General features: G+C 39.8%; 3 protein-coding genes across 4 annotated transcripts in view; 1 reads left to right on the plus strand and 2 right to left on the minus strand.

The window, feature by feature from the left end:
• LOC112556450 overlaps positions 1 to 7,949 on the minus strand; it is a 31,916-nt gene extending 23,967 nt beyond the window's left edge. The window contains exons 1-4 of one of the 2 annotated variants that reach the window (XM_025225474.1): positions 7,876 to 7,949; positions 5,488 to 5,734; positions 5,071 to 5,117; positions 3,759 to 3,876 (exon numbers count right to left, since the gene is read on the minus strand). The gene's annotated coding sequence lies outside the window, so the exon portion shown is untranslated. The other variant, XM_025225473.1, reaches the window with a different exon arrangement.
• Positions 7,950 to 9,241: 1,292 nt separating this feature from the next.
• LOC112556475 (arsenite methyltransferase-like) lies at positions 9,242 to 14,754 on the minus strand. Its single transcript, XM_025225514.1, has 10 exons — positions 14,581 to 14,754; positions 13,387 to 13,562; positions 12,921 to 13,071; positions 12,396 to 12,523; positions 11,939 to 12,008; positions 11,408 to 11,489; positions 10,790 to 10,922; positions 10,382 to 10,524; positions 10,031 to 10,140; positions 9,242 to 9,602 (listed from the first exon to the last, which is right to left on the minus strand). Exons 2-7 carry the CDS (start codon positions 13,533 to 13,535, stop codon positions 10,816 to 10,818), a joined length of 687 nt encoding a protein of 228 aa, XP_025081299.1. The 5' UTR covers positions 13,536 to 13,562; positions 14,581 to 14,754; the 3' UTR covers positions 9,242 to 9,602; positions 10,031 to 10,140; positions 10,382 to 10,524; positions 10,790 to 10,815.
• A 997-nt stretch (positions 14,755 to 15,751) lies between these two features.
• On the plus strand, positions 15,752 to 22,749 carry LOC112556471 (arsenite methyltransferase-like). Its single transcript, XM_025225508.1, has 10 exons — positions 15,752 to 15,958; positions 16,565 to 16,978; positions 19,095 to 19,245; positions 19,590 to 19,717; positions 20,029 to 20,098; positions 20,491 to 20,572; positions 20,968 to 21,093; positions 21,289 to 21,431; positions 21,619 to 21,729; positions 21,937 to 22,749. The coding sequence occupies exons 2-10, from the start codon at positions 16,830 to 16,832 to the stop codon at positions 22,012 to 22,014; spliced, it is 1,038 nt and encodes a 345-aa protein (XP_025081293.1). The 5' UTR covers positions 15,752 to 15,958; positions 16,565 to 16,829; the 3' UTR covers positions 22,015 to 22,749.
• Positions 22,750 to 22,950: the final 201 nt, after the last annotated feature.

Genomic DNA, 22,950 nt, shown 5'->3' on the forward strand with positions numbered 1-22,950 from the left:
GATGCTGTGAACATGGAATTCAAATAGGACTGTATGACGATTCCACAATGGAAGTCTTTCCTGTGCCGCCTCATACCAATATCCTCAGCAAAGTTGTTTGCAGTCGTTCAGTATTGTATTGTCAGTACTTAAAGTCTCCAGTTTCACTTCAAAGGAGCAATCAGAGAGTTTGTGCTTTCTGTGTTTACTTGCGGAAACGGCACAAGAAAGACAGATATTATGTTAATATTGAATAAGACTTTGCTCACAAAGAAAGGCCGTTTAATACGTAGAAAGCTTCCTGACTTCTTTGAAATCTAGAGTAGAGAAAACATGTTTAGCGCATCTCGATGTACAGTATCATTGAGACTCGTTTTCAATCATTGAAACTACAGTGAACTACTATAGTTCCGTGACGAAAAATCCCCCTTTATTCCTGAGAAAACAATGATAAAAGAAAAATGACGAACATTTTGCCTATCGATAAGATCAGATGAAAGGGAAAGTAAACACCCCTTTCAACAGGGTCGATAATAATAATAGTTTCTAAAAGCTCTTGAGAACAAATAAACTTCAAGAAATAATAAAGTTTTAAATCTTTTTTGCAATGCCAAGATGACGATAGTGTTTCTAACAAGCAGGAGCAAACAGATTGTTCATGGCCTTGTCTCAGGTAAAGCAAGCCCCTAACAAGAAAAAGAACAACAAAGTCATTTGCAAAAGTCAGAGGTAGCTGCGCTGTGCCTTGTGCATTTTAAAACTAGCTATTTGCATTAAAGTCACGTGGTGGTGAAGAAATTACTTGTGTTGCCCTCTACTAATTCTTTACCATAGTCTATAACTTGTAATTAGTCACTTTTTATTTTACTGATCATGTCAGAGTGAGGTTCGCATTGTATGTTCTGACTCGAGGGTACGAAAATGAAAAACAAAGAGGAAGATTGGAAAAGAGAAGGACGGAGAAAAGAACATTGGAAGTGGTTGTAGAGAAGGGCTGGGAGGAAGGAAAAAGTAGAGAGCGACAGATGACATTAAGGTTCAGGGGTCAAATTAGATAATCACATCTGCTTTTGGGGTCATCATGCTTGATAGTTACATGTGCCATCATAAGCACCTTTAGAACAGCTCGTCATAAAAATATTGAGTAAGAGATGGCTTACTCGAAACTATTGAACGTTGTCTGGTAACCATGAAAATTTAAAGCAAAATTCAGGGCTTCTCCCACTCAAACTTTATTTCAAAGTCGAGAACTGGAAATCAATGCCTGGAAACAATCCAATGCACATTATAGGGCATTTATTGTCCTGACGACGAATGGAGGAGAGGATAAAATGTGTAAAGGCTGAAGTTTCCAGATCGTCAAGAACATGATACTTGAATAAAAGGCTAGCTAGCCATTTTGCTTGCAGCAATACGCCGACACATGGAAGTCACCATGCTGCAAGCAGACTTAGTTATTTATTGATTACACCTTGTTTATTATTACTCAGGAAGTTATAGTTCACTACAAATAGATCGTATTTTTATTATTGAACTCACGTGCGTGTGTGTGTGTGTGCAAGCGCGTGCCCCTGACAAGAATAATGTTTGAATGTAATACAGAAGAATCATGAGAGGGTCCTGTACTGTCTTACATCTGTCATCGGTGGATATTTTCTACCTTCTGTACAGGCCTCGGAAACCTACGGCAGTAAACAACTTCTTCGTTTACAAATTTAGAAAAGATAAACATTGCTAGCAGAAAGGGTTGAAATGTAAAAAAGGTTAAAATGAAGACAAAATATAATAAGTTGGAAAAAATTAATGTAACTTACCAAAAGAATTTAAGCCATCAGCGATAAAGTACAGAAACTAAAGAAATACCAACAAGACAGATTTGACAAGAATTGAAGTAAATTAAAGGTTAGAAGGTTAATAAGCACAAGACTCGGCTAGATTACCCCACCACAGAAAATTAGAGGAAAGAAGAAATTTAAACACTCTAAGTGATGACAGAAAATGCTTAATAAAGATTAATAGTAAATGTTATTTCAATATGTAGTAAACATTAATAAATAAATGGGTTTTGACCTAAATACTAGCAGTGTAAGGGTATATAAACTTATATTCCCAAGTCTCACCGGAAACCCGTATAAATATTTGCACCTTATATTGAGTGACTGGGATCTAGCGAGTGGGTTGGGCTTAGTCTACGAAACTTTCATAAAGTGATGCTGACAACAATCTAGAATCGCCTCAACACCACCGTTCAGGTACTGCTAGCAGAAGAACAGTTTTGTTTCAGTGTATGGATGAACACACTTGAGCAAATGTTCAATAATTACATCCATGAAACATCTACAGCATCAGCAGAGCATATACTGCAAATTCATCGACTTTAAAAAGGCATTTGACAGATTGTTGGACAAATGGCTTTGGCATGTGATGCTAAAATTGAACATCGACGAGGGCTTCGTCTAAAGCCATCGATGCGCTATAGACGAGCTCGATAGAAGGCCGATATACAAGCCATCCATTGCCAGAGGAATGACTGGCTTACAAACGTGAAGGAGGACATCCGTCGTCTCATGAAGACCTCACAATCGCCCAAGGCAGTCCTGAGCGGCGGAGCTTGTCAGACTCCGCGCCTATGCATGTTCTCCCGTCATCGATCCGTACCGGTCCAGGAGTAGATAAATAAGTGAACACACTGCTCAAGTAGTGTTCAGCAACTTAGCAAATCAACAACATTCTCAATACATGATCAATACACTTTTCCACACACAAAGTCTTCAGATCGATACTGTGCCTAACAGTCATTCCGCTGCAGATCATAGCTGTGAATCTGTCATGATGATGATGATGATGATGATGACGATGATGATGATGATGATGACGACGATGATGAAAACACCGACCCCTTTGCAAGAAAACAGGTACTACATAAAACCCATTCCTTCTACTCCACTCGCTCAACAAAGGTGAAGGATCACCTCGATGTAAAAGCAATTAAAATCGTCGATGCAAATCAATCATCGGATATTTAAACCTTTCCAAATAAAACGGACAATAAAGTGCTGTGACTGCTTGATCAATCTCACAATGAAAAAGTGCAAGCGAAATCGAAACGAAACAGCTCAGAGAGCGGTCGAATAAAACAACATCAACGACTTAGCTTCAGGAGAATTTTTTTTTTTTTCCAGTTTGAATTTGTCATTTCCAACGAATACAAAAAAATAATTTAAAAGAAGTTTTTTTTTTAAAGAGAGAATGAGGATTACGTGACCGAGGTAGCGGTAGCTGTCTAGGAATAGTAAGAGAACCAAAATTCTAGAATCAGTACATACTTTTTTACTTCCCGATTTCCAGATTTATTTCTTTTAATGCTTTGGAATTTCTTTCTTTATGCATTTCAATCGGTCTTATACACTTCTAATAGTTTGTTTTTTTTATAGATAATTTGTCATAATTTTTTTCGTCTTCGGTGTTTCATACTGCGGTAAGCAAATTAACCTAGCTTGGGTTAGTTTTACCCGCCGGGTAACTACATTTCATGAATACAAGACCTTATCTTCGAAGTCTGAAAAGGTTCCTTCCGTGTTGGAAACGATTCACAAAATTAAAAAACCAAAAGTTATTTCAGCGCATTTACATTTTCTGTGTAACTTGAAGAAATTACATATAATTACGAAAACGATAATAATCGTGACAGGAAACAAGACATTTCAAGAGGTGACAACGGGCTTGTGTCACGTTCTTGCATGACCTTAGTAGCTTGATCAACACGAAGGTTATCTTACCTGTGACGACAGGTGTCCAGGCCGACGCCGCCAAGATCAGGGTGCATAGCCCCAGACTTGCCATGTCAGGTAATCCCAATCTTTACACGCTGCTCTCAGTTACGGCTTTTATTATTCCCTGGAAAAAATCCCATGTTGATCTTGAATTTTCGCAGCATGATAGGTGCACTGAAACAGTATTTTTACGATACAGTCGGCCTGATATTTGTATTCAAAACGCTATAGTTCCAGCACCTGCCAAATATTGTTTCTATCCCCAGTCTAGAGTGTGTCTTGATTAGTCAATCACCACCCTCCCACCCAGCCCAAGCAGTAGACCATGCCAGAAGTTTGAGATGCGAACCGTAGTTAGTCCTTAGGCTCTTTGACAGTTCCATCACAAATCCATTTGGGCTTCCTTTTGATTTTGACTTGGTTTTCTCCTCCCGGTGGGTCATTTTTCCTTCCAGGTTGATGACAAGTCCCCCTGCCTGCATGAACTGTATGTTGTCTGACCGGCAGAGGTCCGCCTCTTACAAAAGGCAGTCGCACGGAAGAGTGCGCGGAGGAGAGCGAAAAGGAGAAAAGATTACGCAACGATTCTCTCCTTGTTCTATAGTCTAGCCTGCTAGAAGGCCTCGTTAGAAGAATTTTTTTTATTTCTTTAAAGTTCTACTCAGTGTGTGTGTGTGTGTTTTGAACTTTTTATTTGTGTTTTCTCTTCGTCGGTGCGTGTGTCCTCACCTGTCAGGTGATTTGACCTCACAGTGCCGTACCTGTCTATTTTGTCTTACCCGTGTGTGTAGGAATTTGGGGGTTTGTTTCCATCTTCATCGTTTTTAAACGCCATCTCTCTAGCATTAATACATTTGTTTTCTACCGTTTATTTCGTTTTCGTTTAGATCTTCGATCTCCAATGGTTCGATTGGCAGTCGCCTCTGGCCTAGCGAGTGGCTGTAGGGGGAGAGGTGGGCGTGGTGCGTGAGTGCATGAGTGCACGGGTGAGTGTGTGTCCGGCGACGCAGGTAAGAAGTCAGCATCAATTGGGTAAGAAAAAAGAGAATAACTCATTTTTATATAAATTCACTGATGCATCTACAGTGGCACATTGAAATAAAAATATTTAAATAATTTGTTAATGAAATAGAAAGACAAAATTAAAAACAGTTACACACAATTCACAAACTGAATCGTGGCCTGGAAAGCCAATATCTTCATATTTAGTCGACGTATTATTTCGCTGAAATATTATTCTCTCGATGAGAAGATAGAAGTAAAAACAAAAATAACATTTTAAATTTACTTGAAGGCTGCTAGGAATTGAAAATCTTACCGTATCTAGTTGAGTAGGCTCGGGGTTTTTTCCCTCTCGTTTTGTTCCTGAAAAATAAACAATTTTAATCCCGCAGCAGCTTAGTTACCAACTACTGCCACTGGAGCAGGTCGACACCACATGCTGTTGCCAAGCTGTAGACGTCCACACGATGGTGACGGACGAGCGCCAGGCCGGCACTGATTTCATCCACTGCAACTGCTACCGTAGGCGACAGACTCGCAGACTCCTTTTCCATTCGTCAGCTCGTTATCACGTGATGAAGCTCGCTTTGCTAATTACCAAGAGAGCGTGCTACAAGGTGAGGCAGAGTGGGGATGGGGGAACAGAGGGACGAATGGAAGCGGAAGTGACTCAATAGCATATTTGCTGACGTAACAGCAAACAATACTTGTATTCATACCTATATAAACTTACCTGTCTCACCGCCAATAAGGCTACTAGATGCCCGACCGATCGCCAGACTTTGTGTTCCTGGGTGGTGCTGACGTACCAGACGGTGACAATGTCATTACACTGTCGATCACTGCCCTCTGTACCCGCACCACGATGTCCTTGCTGAGTCCAACCTCTTCAACTTGCTCGGAAAGTAAAGACGTTCCTGAGTTTTCTTTGTAAGAAACATCGATCTAGCTGGTCATTCACGATGGAGGATCCCAAGAACCTGAAATGGTCGACCTTTATGACCTTAGAATTGATGACAAGAGGTTAATGAAGCAGACATTATCACAGGCCCGAACAGAGTTCGTTAAGTGTGACTTAGATAAGTAAGTCTAATGAGTTGGACTAAGTAAGGTGCACTGAGCAGGACAGAAATGGTCACCCGGTACAATCCTAAAATCGACTTTGCATTGCATTGACGGACTGAAACATTCACACAGAGTAGAGCTGAGGGGATGACAACTGACATACACCTCCAATCATCAATATGTTGGGTGTGGGTGTCAGTATTTACAAGGTGACATGTCTGCCAAGCACGTCCCGTTAAGATGCAGGCCGTGCCGCTTAATGACTCGTAGACACCACTGTGTTCTGTGTTATTATGTCATGGAGTCAACACCTGCCCTGGGGAGGTAATGATGTGTGGATGTCCAAGTCACAGGTAATTCAAACGAACAGAACTGGCGCCGGAAGCTGGAGCTCTGTTCCCCTGAGACGTCCTGAGTGGATGGATGTGCATCGATAATGATTGTAAGTGCTGAAAACTCCTCAGGCAGAGTGTACAACAATTTGTTTTGTTTCAGTTATCAGTACTGATCTGGTTCGTTGAAATCCTTTTACAAGAAAGACATCTCAGTAATGTTTCAACTTTTTTTTTTTAATTTCACGTCTGGCTTTATTTATTTTAATTTTTTTTATTTATTTGAGTGAGGCTTTTGAAAAAGAGACAAGCCCTTTGTGGTAGTCTTGTATTTTATGCAGATACTGTCAATGTAAATACGCTCAAAGGACTCGTTTCGAAAAATGCAGCAAATACAGCAAGGGCAGCAAATATTTAAAAAAACCTGTATGGATCAAAACGTAGGAAGCAGATATCGAACATTAATTGTCCCTGGGATCAATGGTGACTAGAAAGATAACACAAACGTCAGCCTTTTATTTATTTTCTCTAACCATGATTCTTTCAGGATTAACAAACACATAAACGATACCATGAGACATTCTGGAACTAGTTGTTTCCATTATCTCAAAATAAAAGTGCAGAAATGGGTGTGAGCGAGAGAGAGAGAGAGAGAGCATTAAAAAGCAGTAATAAAATAAAATAACAGTATTAGAGGAGAAAGGGACAACAATAGAGAGAGAGAGAAATAAAACAACCAACAAACAAAGAGAAAAAAATCATATAATTTTTTATTATGAAAAAAGAAAAATGAAAACAACATATGACAAACTAGTCTGCTGCTGAATAACACGAATTCTGCATCTCGAGGGCACAATGGTTTGACATATTTTGAATGGTTCCAGTTCTGCTGTTTCTTCGTGCGCGCTACCTGGAACGAGGGGGGATGGTTGGATGGGGGATTGGTCTTTTATTCCGAGTTAGTATATCACGGCGAGGCAGACAGTCCTGTAAACAGCCCTGCACCCAGGGTAGTCAACCTTCAGCGTATTAGTGACAGGCGCCAACCGTTACCTGGATTGGAACCAATGATGTGAGACAAATGTTCTTCACAGACTGGCCTATGATAGAGTAATCTATAGTCACTCCACGTCGCCACCTGCGTCTTCTCATGTTCACAAGTGGATCGTTGTTGTCCTTTGATCAAACGTCTGTTCTTTTTTCTCCAACCTTGTCTTTCGTGGGTGTTACTGAATGGCCTCAACCTGAGGACCCTGCTTCCTTTTTATTTAACCATAAATATTCTTATCCTGTTTGTTTTCGGTATTGTTATCCAATGGTTGTCGAGGAGCACAAAGACAAAGCTCTGAAGAATGGTGGGAAATAAAAGAGGTGAATCTCCAAACTTACAAATCCTGTAGATGGAGTGGAGGAAAAGATGAATAGACTACGGTACACGTCAATAATCACGAGAAAGACAAAACAAACATACATATACGACAGGGTAAAACTTAAGACATGAAACAGAATAGCTAAAGCGAGAGTGATGCGCTGGAATGGAAAGAGCAAAGTAAAAAATAAAAAAACCCGAAAAGATGAAGACATTGAACACTTGGGGTTCGTTTTATAATGGAAACAATCTTTTCTGAGAGAATACTTGTAAAACAAATAATATAAAACTTTCATGCATCAAATTTTGTTTTAGAAGCTAACAAAACAAAGCACACATTCAGCATCAAACGAACCCCACGAATACTCGCGCGAACACAGATGAAGTCGTCAGGAGAGAGATATTACACACTTCCATCTTGGGTCAGTGTCGTAAGTTGTGGTGGGTCTCGTATTGTCTCGCGTGCGAATGATGTCATATGTCTGACGTCTTGTGTGCGTCATTTTGTTCCACGTCACTTGAAGCAGAAAAAGACGTCATAGATAAGAAAAGCAGTTGTTCCCTAATGGCTAAGTGAGCGCGAAAACGGTCTTCTCCGCCATCTTCTTTATAACTCTCTCAGTGACATTGCTCTGAAGTTGTGACTCTTCGATTCGATTCCCCTACAAATCTAAGGTACCATGCTATATACGACACGGGTATCAAAAGGGTATTAGACAACAGCAAGCGTGCATAAGGCACAGCGTTTTTCTTTTCTTTCTCTTGCCACCTACGCTACGCTCAGTAATAAACCTTAATCAGCGTTCATGGGTAAACCTTCATCAGTTAACTATGAGCAGTGTTCGGAAGGCCACCCCAGGTGTGCGTTGAGATATACTTAACATCCAAGGTGTAGACACCGTATACCTCTCCTCCCTTCTTCCTCTTCAAAACACAGCCCGTGAACCCTCTCCATGTCATGTGACTTCCTAAAAACGGTCCTCCACGCCCTCCATGTCATGAAAATGTCTTTTCGCGGTTTGGGCGTTGCGGTCTCGACTGCCACCCTGGTTACAGAGCTGCGGATGATATCACTTTTCTACCCGGTGAAGGAAGGATCAAGGACGCCTGGCTTGCAGCTTCAACGAGAAAAAGCCAGCTTTGAATTCTGAGGGAACAATGTTGTAATTCAATAAATCAGCCTTACTGGGATATCACTAGCTAAAAGCAAGCCGTTGTGTACTGGTCACGTGACTCATAAACACTGATGACGTTAAAGATAGGCGTTCCTGCTGAAAGGAAGTTTTTGCTGTGAGTCTCAGCAAGCTATGTGGGCAAACCAAATATTAAAGAAGACTTAAAATAACTTGGAACAGATACAATCAATCTTAAGATTAAGAACTAAGTCCTTTTATAGTTTTTAATTTTCTTTAATAACAACAACAAATGGTAAAGCTGGCAACTATCTCCATGTGTAAAAAGTGTAAAACAAACGAAAAGTAAAATTATTTTAGGACAGTATAATAAGCATGTAGAAATATACCATAAAGGATTATGTAAAACAGAAGAGATATATGCATGTAGCTGCACAGTAATGTGTAGTTCAATCTATCAATCACTGCTGGTTCCCTAACAAGGGGGTGGTACGTGGAGGACTGGTAATGAGGTTTTCTCCAAGAAATTTTAGAAGCAATTATGAAAAAAGAGTAAGAAAAAAAAATCAGCAAATAATACAATAAAAATAAAATAGACCAAATATTTATTGAGCAGAACACATAAGGCTAATCATCAATGGGCTAATTGCCTCTGTGGCTATGAAATAAAACAAAGATAATTGTTTTTCAAATAAAGCTAGAAAGAACTTGATCCTGAAACCAATGGAGTGTAATTGTTATTAAACATTTGACGTTTCATTCATGTAGAAGCATCAAAAAGAAAAAAAAAGCTTCAAATGACACATAACTCTCTAAGTTTTTAATGAAGTCTGATTAATGTAGTGGCACAGGTATACACAGGTAGAAGTCATTCATTTGCCTTGAAAATAAAGTCCGGGGCATTTCCTTCGGCCAGTAATTTGTCCAGGTAAGCAAACGGATTCTGATTCTGAAACATGGAATAATATGAAAACAGAGTCTGTAATTTCATCCACTTTCGTGTGTTTGGCTGAACTTGTGCTGCACTCTGTCTCTTTTTCGTCTAATTATCTTCTCTCCCTTCCCCTCTTTCTCTATTTTCCTCTTTCGCTCTGTGTGTGGGCGCGATCTTTGTTCGGTGATTATGTACGTACATGTTAGGTGTTTTCTTAGCTTGGGAGTCAAACAGTGCTTCATAGTCAAGAACACACAAAATTAAAATAAGTTGTATTAAATAATTTAATTAATACTTAAAACTCAACATTCAAATTAAGTAGCAAAAATATAAGAAGAAAACCAAAGGTACAGAGATAAACAAAGAAAGAGACAGAATTCAACAAGGAAGATCTGAATGGCATATCCTCCAACATATATTTAATAAAAATCTTATAATCTAACCCTGTGAGTAGACGGTTCATTGTCAATATCTTCAAAATTGAAGTTGTCTTTGAGATAAGACGACGACAGGATAGTTGCTAGCTCGGCATCTACATCAACGCCTCTCCTGTCTAAAGGAATAAATAAAAAGCCAGATGATCTTGCTAGAAAAATATTTTATAGGACACATTAACACAACTCATACTCATAGAACTTAGAAAGGGATCAAACCATAACGAGGCTATGTATACTGACTAGGGTTATTCTCTCAGGTTAGTGATTTTTAATAAATTCAATACAGCCTCCGAATAATGCCCCGCTGTTTGTTGGAGTTTTTTTTTTAAGACAGAGAAATCTTGGTCAACGTCCTACCTTGAATGTTAGGTCGATATCCCATTTCAAACAGGACGGGAACCCGGGTATGTTTCCGTTGTACGTTACCCGTGAGGCTTTGCGGAAAGCGCCTTGTGGTAACTTGAAAAGCCGAAAGGCGGCGCACAGATATCTGTTTGTTTCTGAGAGATGTCGAGAAAAAAAAATCACCATTAGAAGACAGACAAGGCTCAAAGATATTGTACCATGGCCAAAAAAAACAAACTTATGTAATGTTGTTTTATAAAGCCACAGAACTAAACACAAATAAGCTGAAATTAGTCTAATTTCTTCAAGTTCCTTTACGACAATATGATTACCGAAACAAGTTCACTTTTTGAGAGAAGATCTAGAAAAGGGTGGAAAGTCTAATCTTTTGAATCTTAGAGAAAATAAACATTCACATACCCAGAATAGAAAGATATTCTTTAAATCTAATGCTTTGCTTGGCCAACTTGTCTGAGGTAAGGGGTAGTGAAACCAGCCTCCTTCGTAATCAAGGCAAGGTGATCCCACTTCATTGCACCGACAGCACCACAACCTACACAGACAGTCATCATTCATCTGTTAAATAAAAGGTGTTGATACATCTTGTATCATGACAGTCATTAGTACACGCCACCACTCAGACCTTTTAAACAAAAACTTTTAAATTATATGCTTTTTATTGGTTTATTTATAAAATAAAAATGATTTCAAAATATTTTAGAAAACTTGAAAAAAATGTATAAAAATATACTTGAATATTTAGAAAAACTGTCGCAGGAAACAGAACTATAACAACCTCGTCAGGGCGCGTAATTATGAATCACAGGAACGTTATCACATGTTTAGTAACTGACCGAAAGCGTTGCTGGGTCTTGTAATATAAAACAGACTAGGGGCGTCTGATCATGTGGAGATTCCTGCCTAGCCTACAGGTTGTCATTACAAAGTGTTTCCCAGGACTGGAGGTACTGAGCGCAAATAATGCAAACCCCAGACCAAGGGATGCGCCTCGATGGTCGTCAGTCGGGGGTAACTTACTCCACAAAAACTCGTTGTCATGGTACTCTGCTGGAAGCTGCCTTTCTGCATACACGTCGCTGAGATAAAACTGTCCTCCTTCCTGGCGTCAATGAGAAAGTTCATGTAAGTCGGAAGTGTCTTTCCCACACAACATAAACATCCCCCTACACGCCGTATTTTGCCGCTCGCTAGATGGCGAACTTATGTCAAAGAGTTTACCCTTTGCTTTTTCCAAGACCACTATACAGTACATCACTGAGTATTATTATCTGGATTTAAAATTCAGCTAAAAATAACTGTTCTATACCCATTTTTCATAACGGCTTCGAATGATGATACGATTGCCTCTCCACCACCACCACCATCAACATTATTATCATCACCTTTGTTGTTGTTGAACCCATGCATTCGTAAAAGAAAATGCTTGCTGCACTTCTCATAAGTAACACTGCAGTAACACTGTTCAAAGCTCTGTTTTTCATGACCTTAAGACGCAGACAGTTACATCTGGTACAACAACTCCACCAGAAGCACGTGAGCTACGCTCACCTTCAGCACGCTGTAGGCTGACTGAAATGAACCCTTCTTGTCAGGACACAGGCAGTAGACACCGTTAGATCTAAGTAAACATCCATTTTCTCTTAACAGCAGGAATGTCACACGGATTATTTGGTAGACAACAAATTTTCAAATAATTTCTGTAACTAAAATATTTGATAAAGTGTGTGTTACTCATAAAGTAATTTGCTTTATTGTCTTCCTTTAATTTTTTGGTTTTATTCCATCACTCCTTTTTTTCTTTGCTGTATTCACCAGAACCTCTTGTTATATTTCAAAATAGTGCTGCGATATCCTTCTATAAATGCATAAAGACTCAAAGAAAAAATATATTTGAATGGTTTCGTTTGTGCAAGTAGTCGTATTTTATGGTGTAACTATAATATTTTTACGGAAATTATGATATGAAAACTACAGGTAAGGTTACGGAAACCAGAAGCTCACTTACACGATGAGATCAAAGCTGTCAGGTTCGAAGTCCAGCTTTTCTGCATTGCCAACTGAAAACTCACAGTTTGGTTTGCTGTAGCCCCACGCTTTCTGATGATACTCAATTTGCGACTTAGCTGTTTCAATCTGTTGTATATATTAAAAAAACTACGGTTTTTTTTTTGTTTTTTTTTTTTTTTTTTTTTTTTTGAAAACCCCTCGTTCAAATGATGCTTCACTAAAACTATAAATATTTATGCACATTTAAAGTACATTTATAGTACATTGAAAAGGCGAAAAGGACTGCAAAAAGATATGTTTACATAGTCAAAGTTACAACTAATGGGAAATTGGAAACTAAGATTACCCAGGCCTATCTATGGACATTTGTTACCTCACAGGTTTAACCTCCTATTCCAAAAGCAAATACTTCAAGAATGATATGCTTACTTATATTTGTAGAAATAGTTTTTGTAAAGATCTAGACTCTGTAATTGAAAAAAATCCATCGAACTAGAGCTCTAGTTACTTCTCTAACACTCACAAGTTTGTCGCTGATGTCCATGCCCACGACATACCCTGTCGGCCCAACCAGTTTACTGAGGATAAAAACGAGGCTTCCTGACCCACATCCGATGTCCAGCACGCGCTTGCCCTCCAGATTCTCTGGGATAATGAGTCCAGCTCCATAGTAGCTAATCATAGTAATAGAAAAAAAAAACCTCATCAAAGTGATGAAATAATATGGACTCATGTCATTTTCTGCAGATGCTTTAAAACGAGATTGTGATGGAAGATGTCTGCGTTAGACCCTTTCTTTATTTTTCAGTTTCGTAATTTGAAAACGAGCAAGACCCTGGCAGAACATTTAATTTGCTGTCACTTGTAAATGTGGACAGTGTGCCACCGCCCTTAGCTGATGTCGGTACCGTTTGCTGTGTCGCACTGTGTAACACGGCAATAAGTGATGTTTAGAGATGTGTGTGACATCACTGGACTAAATCACGAACCGTTTCTTAATCTCGTCGCTCAGTTGGTCGAAGATGGCGTTCTGCTCGGGGGTGAGATCCTCGCTGTTCTTTCGGGCGATGATGTCGCACTTATCGTTGTGATCGTTGTACTGTGCACGGATGGCGACCGTGAAACGACTCTCTGCCATCGGTGGGGGGAAAACGCTTTCTTTTCTCTGCGCAATTAATTCAGTAAAGACATTAAGATATTATTGTGCAAATACAAACAGCTTTAACTCCGGACGTCACCTTTGTCTACAAATCAACACATGGTCCCAACGGACTCCTTGCTTTTTAGCTTTATCTAGCTTTTTGAAAAGAACCACACTTGCTTTGTATCTACGGGGCAGGGACTCTGACTCAGGAAATGTGTAATGGAATAATGTTTACTGAGGGGATTTAGCGTTATTCAAAACTGTGTCTGCACGGCTCCCGTTGGGGACTGTATGAGAGCGCTGGGAAGTAGGTGAAAGGTTAGAGTCCCGCGAACTTTCGGGCCACCCGCGTTTGTGAGGGAGGTGCCTAGTTCGCAGGCTTACTTTCCCCCATTCCTTTAAAATAATACTCGACTGCTGGGTTTCTAACACTAAGCATTAGCTCCCACTCCTCCACTCTAAGGTACATTTGCTTTCCAAAGAACAAGCACAAAGGCAAAGATTTTTATTTTTACTATAAATAATAATGGGTCGGCGAAATGATGACTCATAGTTCTAATTTATATTAAACAAAACATTGATGAAGAGGTACACAACTAATAAATTATTTTGAATCTTATTTTTAAAAAAGTCTAATCTGTTGAGCTTCCCTTCAAAGTAGCGTGCATATACCTCTTCCTCGGTTTCAATAAGAACAGAAAAATTTACCATACCATGAACCATGACCTTAGCCGTGGTACAAGGCGTTGACCTATAAACTAGAGAAGCGTTTTGGTTTTTTTATAGTTTCAGTTCTGTACAGAGTAAAATACATGTTTGGTTAGAAATTTCGGTATACATATTTATAATCTTTTATACTTCTCATTTGCATACTTTCACTTTTAGGTAGAGGAAGAGATTCTAACCGGTTGGAGCAGCCGACTCAAGCTCATCTACAACAAAATTCAGTGCATAACATGGACTTTGGTCTCACTCCATCCGTTACAAAACAACAGAATACCTCACGAGAGTTCGAGACAAGCAGCGAGAATAGGCTCACCTCAAAAGTCGCTCGAAGGCGTCACGGATGAGTGAGCAGACCGGCACAAAAGCAGTTTTCGCAGTTCCGTGGACTCACCCTTTGTACTGGCCGTCCAACAGCTCTTGTCCCTTTACAACCAGAACGGGGGCGACTCACTCTGCACTAGACTTTCTCTCTGAACTCGACCTGATGACCTATTTCTATGCATCTAAATGCTCGGGGAGGAACAGAGCACTACTTCATAGTGCATGTTGCAAGCTGATCGCGACCGTTTTTTTCTCGAACCAGACGGCGCAATATTTGCAGTCGCCTCATTTAGCATCTAACTTTGAATCACGGGAGAACAGATGCATTAAAATATTGCGAATATTTCGAGCAATTATGTAAAAGGTTGCTTCCCCTACCTTACAGCGCTAAATCGTCGAAATAAACTCACAAACATATATTTGCACAAGTGCATGCGTACCCACCCACTCACAAACACACAGGCGCGTAGCACCCATACACGTATGCTTACAAATACACACGTGCACAAACATGCCACACATCACTTATACACGCGCATCTCTCTCTCACACACACACGCTGGACATCTGCATGTTGGCATTGTGGTCATTGAGCATGCCCGCCATACCGTACGTTCATCTTTCATCATTCGTTCGTTCAGTCTTCTCCTGACTGGTGCCATCTGCTTGTCAGCAGGAACTGATGGTAGTTGCGTGAACCACGTTGTGCCAGAGTCGTTATCGTTTCCAGTAATGCAATCTACCAATGCTTATAATAATTAACAGCATAGATCCGACTGGTTGACATCGCTTTACGTCGTCGGTCGACCTCCATCATGTTTTGTTTCTACTTTCAGCTGTTCTGGATTGTTTTCCTAGTCTGCGTCATGTTTTTAAATATTTTCTTTCATTGAAGTTCACATCCGCGCCATCTTGTCACTGCTTCGCTTTTGTATCTACACGTGTCCGCAAAGAATATTTTAATTATTTTAATTAATTAGCTGTAGCATATAGGCTGCGACGAAAGGATGAAAGGCGGAAAATGAAATTTTATCTTTGAAGGGGGAAAACTACATGGGGGACTTTATCATCCAAGTCATAAAAGCAACATGCTCGGTGCTTTGCTCGTGTAGGAATCCATTAATTGTAGAATCTGGTTTATTCATTTCCTTCACTGTGTGAGTAGTAGTATGAGTGGAGTAGGAGATTTGATCTGGCCACAGCAGGCAGCCCTGTTTCTAGGAGTAAATGTCACAGGTAGTGGTTACCGTGAAACCTGTCTGCTACCCTCTGACAGAGACCACATGGAAGGGTATGTCCGCAGACGGGTGGGTGCTTCTGCGTACATATTTTTTTCTTCACCCTTTTGCACTCGAGTGCTGCAAGAACAGGTAAATGCCACTGGCTTGCGATCTTTCTTCTATTCAATGTATAAAGATGTTCACGAGTGTAAGGAATCTTCCAGTAATGACCTTCTAGCCAGTGTCTTACAACTCTCCGAGTAACAAAGACAACTCGACCCTCTAGTCCCAACCGCAGGTGAATATTGTGCCCAACCCCTTCTATTTCTTCTTGCATGTACGCGGGCATGTGTGTGTGTTTGGTGCTCAGTCATTTTCAGTCTAATTTAACGTTTGTTGATACTGAAGAAATCGTCTGCCAACAGCAGTCCAGTAATACAAGTTTGTGTTGGCTGACATGTTCTGGTCTCTATGTATTAGATGCATTTTCCATCTTTCTTTGTGTATTTGCCTTCATGCTTCTGTAAGGCGCAGTTCCCTTTTAGGTTATAAATCCTTCGTTATTAATTGTTATTTTTATTTTTTTAGTTTTCGTGTGTACTTGCTTGAGTTTGAGTGAGCGCGCGCGTGAGAGTTATTGTGTGGATGGTTTATGTGCATAATATGTATCCGTCTGTGCGTGTATTTTGTGTACATGTGTGTTTAACCTGTGAACTTTTAACCTACATTTCTTTTTAACCTTTATTTCTTTTTTAGCCTCTCAGTCAACCTCACGCTGCCATTCTATCCTCAAGTCTCCTCAAACGATCAGGAGTTTCCACGTCCTTCGCCCTCTAACCCTCCCGAGTACAATGCTTCAAGGTGCACAACCAATACTCAACTCCAAACCCAGAAGGAGGAATGTCAGGTCGCACTATTATCATTTGTAGGTGTGGGTCCCGCGCGGTCAGACGCCGATTGTAGCGAGGGCAAAGCGCGTTTCCCCGGTATATTGTGACTTTTGCTTCTGAAGATCTTCAAGATGTCTGAGAATACCATCACGGACATGGTGCGATGTGTTTACAACACACACAACACTGTCACTGGCTCGGTGTGCAGAACGAACACCGAAAATCTTCTGCCAGAGCACATCGCCTTGTTTGACCAGCTGAGTGAAGAAATCAAAAAAAGGTAGGATACTCACAATATATATATATCTTAGTCTGATTTTTCGTGTTTCAGCAGCAGGCAAACATATTCCCCTTTTCTATTTATTTGTTTGGTGTGAACGTTTGGCAGAACACCTGAGCGTGCAGCAAGGTGATCTGGGGCCGATTGCAGGTGAAGCTAGTTTGAATCCTAAAATCTTTTAGTCAGCCAGACTGATTGTGCACTCGGCACCCGGGGGCCATAAACGTCACCAGGGTAAAATGTATGAGTTTTCTGTGACTGTGACGGGGTCAGCGAAAACCATGATTACCAAAAACAAAAAAAATCCTGAGGTGTTGCTTTGCGAATTGAGCTGGTGATTGATATAAGATTTAAAGACCAACTGAGCAGCAATATGTTTTCGAAGAACAGGAAACAAAACTCAACGAATTGTAAGCAACTGACCACACCATTTTCTTTATATTGTAGTGCCTATCTTTTATTAAAGACGATCTTGTTACTGATTTGAAAGCAACATACGAATACAATAAATAATTTAGCTGTGGACTTCAAGCTGGTTAAGTAAAAAATATTTTTTAAAATCTTTGTCCCACGTACCGCATCACCAGTGCCCACTAAAAATCATTTGGGATTAACGGTGCGTTATGTGCATGCGTTGCGGACCAGGAATATATGAAATTGCATTATAGATGCACATATAAATATTAAACCAAAAGATTAACATGAAAATACGAAAAGCGATGGAGAGCTAATCCCTTTAGCCAGTTAGGCCAAGGGAGATCACTTTTCAAGAGTAGCGGGACCTATTCAACAACCATGATGGATATGATTAAATCATGACTCTATATCCCCTGGATGTCTCGCTGAAGATTTTTTCAGTTAACTCCTAGAACGAGGCTATTGACATAAGAGCTTCCGGTTTAGCGAACGATGACAATGGCTTTGTCAGCAATATGCCAATAAATAACCAGTCAGGAGGTGGTTTATACTGTTGCGTGGAAGGATGTCACTGTGCAATGTCAAATCTTTCAATGGAAGGTTTTTTTTTTCTCTTCCGCTAGCAGGGATATCGAAAGAGTAAGACGAGTGGCGAGCGGCTATCATTACTGCTACAGGCCGTTCAGACAAAAGTTTAAATATATTGAGAGCCAAGATTTGTTAGAACCGGAAGTCTGATTGTCAATCGCTCGCCGAGACTATCAATGGAGAGCTGAGCGTTGGTCTCGGCATACAGTCAGCCATACAACTTATACACGTCCGTACTATCACCTTGAGAGACCCATTCAAAGTCACTCCTGTCACTTCTCACTCTGAATCGGGAACCTTTATAAGACTTCTGAATGGCCCCTTGTATAGGTCACGACCTCGGACACCTTGATTTTTATGGCCGTTTTTTCTGGCTTCTTTCTGTGTCTTGCTGTCCTCTGTATCTTCTGAAATACGATAGATCTTTCAGTCAGTTCAGGCTGGTGGTACTGCTTCCTTCTTGTGAAATTCTAGGGTGGCTTGTCGTTTAGATATGACTGAGTCTGATTTGTTTTTAATAAATCCTTAGCAAGTTTCTCCAAAAAAAAGTTTGCCCATATCGGTCCATCTGTGATGCCAGAGTCAGTTTATTATCATTTTCTGGAAAGATGTTTTACATTCAATCATGATCATTACATGCACGTCATTGGAAAGTTTCAACTTTTCTAGAAAACTAATTTTATTTGGAGGGAGTGCAAGAAGACACCTGGACTGACAAAGTGTTAAACTTAATCGTCTTTCCATCAAAAACATTACATTTATGTATGCAAATGGAAAACCAATATACATGTTTTTCTGAGGATTGTGAAAGATGGCTCAACATAGAAAGATATCAGAATATTAAGTAATAAGTTACTGTGGACGCCTACAATCAACTATTAATATAAATACAAATAGTTCTATCTTCTCCTTACTCTCCCTTTCTCCACCTCTACTCTTGTTTCTCTTTTTGAACGGAATGATCGTGTTGAATGAATGAAAGGTGCATGTCTTTGAATATGTAATGTCGTGTACATTGCGTATATTGTGTCTATTAAGTAAAAGTAAGGAAAGAATGAAAGAAAGAAAAGCGAGCTTACTGTTGCAATCTACTTTTTTTTCTTTTCAACAGTTATTACGGAACTGGCATCATGATCCCAGAAAAGCTGAAGGGCAAGCGCGTGCTTGACGTCGGGTGCGGGTCGGGTAGCCTCGTATTCATCCTGAGTAAACTAGTCGGGCCCACGGGCTACGTCGTTGGCGTCGACCTGAGCGAGATGCTCGTGAGTAAAGATACCCGGCTCTGAGTATCGGAGTACCAAGGTGTTCTTTCATGAGACGATAGTTTATACACTGTGTAAATAAAAATGTGCTCAGTTCTGACTCTGCACTGTAAGCCAAGATGTGCTGGGTGAACAGGTCAGGGGGTGTGCTACGGAGGTGCATTGCGAGCGAAGTATGGTGGCATGCTTGTAACATAATTGAAAAAGTACGAAGTAGCTCTTGGAATGAGATTTGTCAGGCAGTTTCAAATATATCGCACTTGCTTAACATCCTGAGAAATTTGGTGTGTAAGCACTTTGCTCCAGTCACAAGTTTTCTTTCAAAGACATCTTTCTGCTGACAGATTGAAATAGCTAGGTCACAGGTCGATTATCACCGAAAAGCATGGGGTTATGACACTATGAACTGCGAATTTGTCCTCGGCAATGTGGAGAATTTACCTTTCCCTCCAGAAAGTTTTGATATCGTTGTGTAAGTAATGTTTTCTGCTGGGAATTTCGTCATTTAAAGTTAATCTCTCTCGAACATACGTTTCTGTAAGCAGAACGAATCGTTTGCACTTGGCTACCTCCATGACCAGCAGGTTATGGAGCTTTACCTTTATCAAACAGTGTCCTGAACAATTTAATATACTACTGTAAGGATGATAATATATGTTCACAAAAGGCGATTGTAACAGAATAAACATTATGAAAGTCTCAAAACGATGTCAAATGATTTAATCCATTGTGTCCTTTTTTTATTTATTATTTATCTGTGTACTCTTTTATGATAAAAATTAGATCCAGCGGGGTAATCAGCATGTGTCCAGACAAGGAGGCTGTGTTTGCTGTAGTACATTCCGTGCTGAAGGTAAAACAATGGATAGTCTTGACACTAACTGTTCTTAGTTCTGTAAACATCAACGCTGTGATGCGAACGCGACTTGACCATTATCAAACGACGACCACTGAGACGAAACGATTTGACTACTAGTCTAGATGATAAAAGTTCTTAAAATAAATTCCATTGTTAATGTACACAAATGCATGATATAATTTACAGATTTATGCCTGTCAGTCGATGACCAGTCTTAATATGCAATTTTAATTAAGCTTAAAGACATGTGCAACTGACCCCTGATTTAAGCAAGAAATCGCGATGATTGATTTTTTCGAGCGAGTTAACCCACTCTAGGGTTATCCCACGATGCTTCTGGAGGAAGCTTTGCCACCAGTCTATTAAAATAAATAAATGTCTTGCAGGAAGGGGGACAGTTTTTACTCTCTGATGTTTGCGGGGAGGACGATATTCCTGAAGAATGCCGAAGCAACGACGTCATATGGAGTTAGTATGCAGTGTGCACGGAGGATGAGTGGATGAACAGACTAGCTGAATCAAGGACAAATGGAAGCACGAAAATAATGCATTAAAATAATGTGTAAAAGGTGTGAATGAAATGAAAAAATCAGCGTCCTAGCCAGCAAAGTCGACTCTGCATCCGACTCCAGGCTGTTATACTTTGAAAAGAATAAAAAAAAAAAACCAACAAAAAAACCTGCCATCACGGATAATTCAAGTCATCGTTCTCTTTCATTATCATCGTCGTTGTCGTTTTCTTCATTTTTATGAAAAACGAGCGTTACAAAGTATTCATTTTTAGCTTTCTCGCTCTGAAATGTGGACAATTTGATCCCTCCAGTTTCTAAGTTACAGAAAGTTGTGGTTTTATTCCTCCTCAGCCTGTGGACTGGGTGGTCTGCGTTGGGACAGACTGGCTGAGGTGGCCAGCAAAACGGGCTTCACGAGACCTCACCTGAGACAGGCTGCTCCTGTCGACATCGCAGAAGAATATGTCAAAATGATTGGTACGCTGTTTTCAAACTCATTGATGTGTGTGTATGTGTGTGTGTATATATCTATATGCGTGCATGGCGTGCAGTCATAGCGACATCATGTTAAGGTTTTTGATGCCTGATGTTTGAGGATAGTTATGCACGTTAAAGTCTACCTAATCGTCTAATCAGAGTCAAACTATTAAGTATGAGGACACACATTTTCAGAAAATTCACGCTTCACGTGCGCCGGGTGGCGACTCTTCAAACTGCCAGAAGACCACAGATACGACGCTTGCCGGGTAACGTACAAGGGCAATATACCCGAATACTCCGATCAGCTCCCATGGGACATAGACCTCACCTTTAAGGTAGAATTCGTGAAGAATAAATAATTTTATTTTATTAAAAAATTTAAAGATAATTTTGATGGTGAAATTCTCAGATAAATCTTTGTTTTCATAAACAGTAAAAGTAAACTGTCAAAATTTTTTAAGTTGTATTAGGTTGGTAGTTCTATTATTTAAGCGCTCTCGCGTGTGTGTGTGTGTTTTGCAGAAAGGTCAAGGTGTTGATGTCGATGGTGAGTTGACCACTCTGCTGTCGACCTCCTACCTCAGAGAAAACTTTGATTTTGCCGACACCAACGTTAAGCCAGTCACTAAGAGGGTCAGTAGAGCCTTACTGAGTGTGGAACCATATCTAAAGACAAAATTTATAAATATGGTTGAAAAAGCTGTGGTATTAACGAAATAATATCAGAGTATGTGACAATGTATGCTAATTAAAATAAGCGATTGAAAGTATGAATCAGACTTTGCAAAGATTCTGAATACTTAAATTTCTTTTCTCGTCTGTTCTGTCTTTTTTTTTTAGAATCAGAACCCCTTTGCTTACTTGGACAAGCTTCAGTCTGAGGGTCGCCTGCCACCATCTATTTTTAAAGTCGAATAAAAGCTCTTTCATCGCCACAGTCAACTTTCTTTGAAATCCTGTACTCAGAGTCCACGAATGTATTTAGTTTCTGAAAATATTTCATGATGTTTCAGGACCCAAAGCTAGTGCAACTTCACCCGCTGTCTCATACATAATGAGCTCAGTCAGCTGTAATGCTCTTATTGAAATCCATCTTCTCTGCTTTTTGTTGGCTCCCATTCCAAGAATAATGTAACATATCAAGCTCTGGTATCTCCTAGGTGTCGAATTTCGTTGTAAACAACCGACTGGTCGTCAGGACACGTCCCATAACAACTGCTTATTCAGCAGAACATTTATCGTTAACATGTACAAACAAGCAAAGAAATTATACTAAAAAGAAAGCTTAGAAAATATGTCAATAACTGTTAAGTATGACTTTATTGACTGTCGTTAATATACTGCCTGATGATACTACATCTCAGTCTGAAGGCTTGACAATGGTATCTTTATTTGCTTTTATTAGTTATCTAATATGTATTTTCAAAGAGGGCAACAACTACTTCTTTTTTATTTGTCAACTTATCTTTAAAAGCATTGAATAAGTGATCTTATTTATTCGTCTAAATGTCTATGAAGCATTGAGTACTTGCAAATGCGATCTATCTTCGTCGTGGTGCTGCGCATTACAAATGCCCATTATTACTGTTATACCTGGTCTTACAGTGTAAAACCATACTGGCTAAAAACTGTCTTGCAATAAAACTTCCGTGATCAAAGATTCATATATTTGTCTGTTTTCTTTATAATTTATTAATGATGTTATATGAGAGAAGCTACCTTTGTGATACCTCAGCTCTGCGTCAGTCTTTGTAGATAGAGTAGAGACAAGGATCATATGTGTTGCACGATGTAGAATAGGAGTGACTGAAATTCTTTCCCATCCCCACACATCTCTCTCTCTCTCTCACACAC

Source organism: Pomacea canaliculata, linkage group LG2, assembly GCF_003073045.1.
Source record: "Pomacea canaliculata isolate SZHN2017 linkage group LG2, ASM307304v1, whole genome shotgun sequence".
NCBI lineage: Eukaryota > Metazoa > Mollusca > Gastropoda > Architaenioglossa > Ampullariidae > Pomacea > Pomacea canaliculata.

Excerpts from the sequence above, each read along its gene's own strand:
- LOC112556475 (XM_025225514.1), bottom strand. The coding sequence starts at position 13,535 with ATGGCAGAGAGTCGTTTCACGGTCGCCATCCGTGCACAGTACAACGAT. Across the intron at positions 13,072-13,386 it reads AGCGACGAGATTAAGAAACG|CTACTATGGAGCTGGACTCA; the intron begins GTTCGTGATTTA and ends TACTATGATTAG. Across the intron at positions 12,009-12,395 it reads GACAGCTTTGATCTCATCGT|ATCTAACGGTGTCTACTGCC; the intron begins GTAAGTGAGCTT and ends ATGTTTACTTAG.
- LOC112556471 (XM_025225508.1), top strand. The coding sequence starts at position 16,830 with ATGTCTGAGAATACCATCACGGACATGGTGCGATGTGTTTACAACACA. Across the intron at positions 16,979-19,094 it reads AGTGAAGAAATCAAAAAAAG|TTATTACGGAACTGGCATCA; the intron begins GTAGGATACTCA and ends TCTTTTCAACAG. Across the intron at positions 21,730-21,936 it reads TTAAGCCAGTCACTAAGAGG|AATCAGAACCCCTTTGCTTA; the intron begins GTCAGTAGAGCC and ends TTTTTTTTTTAG.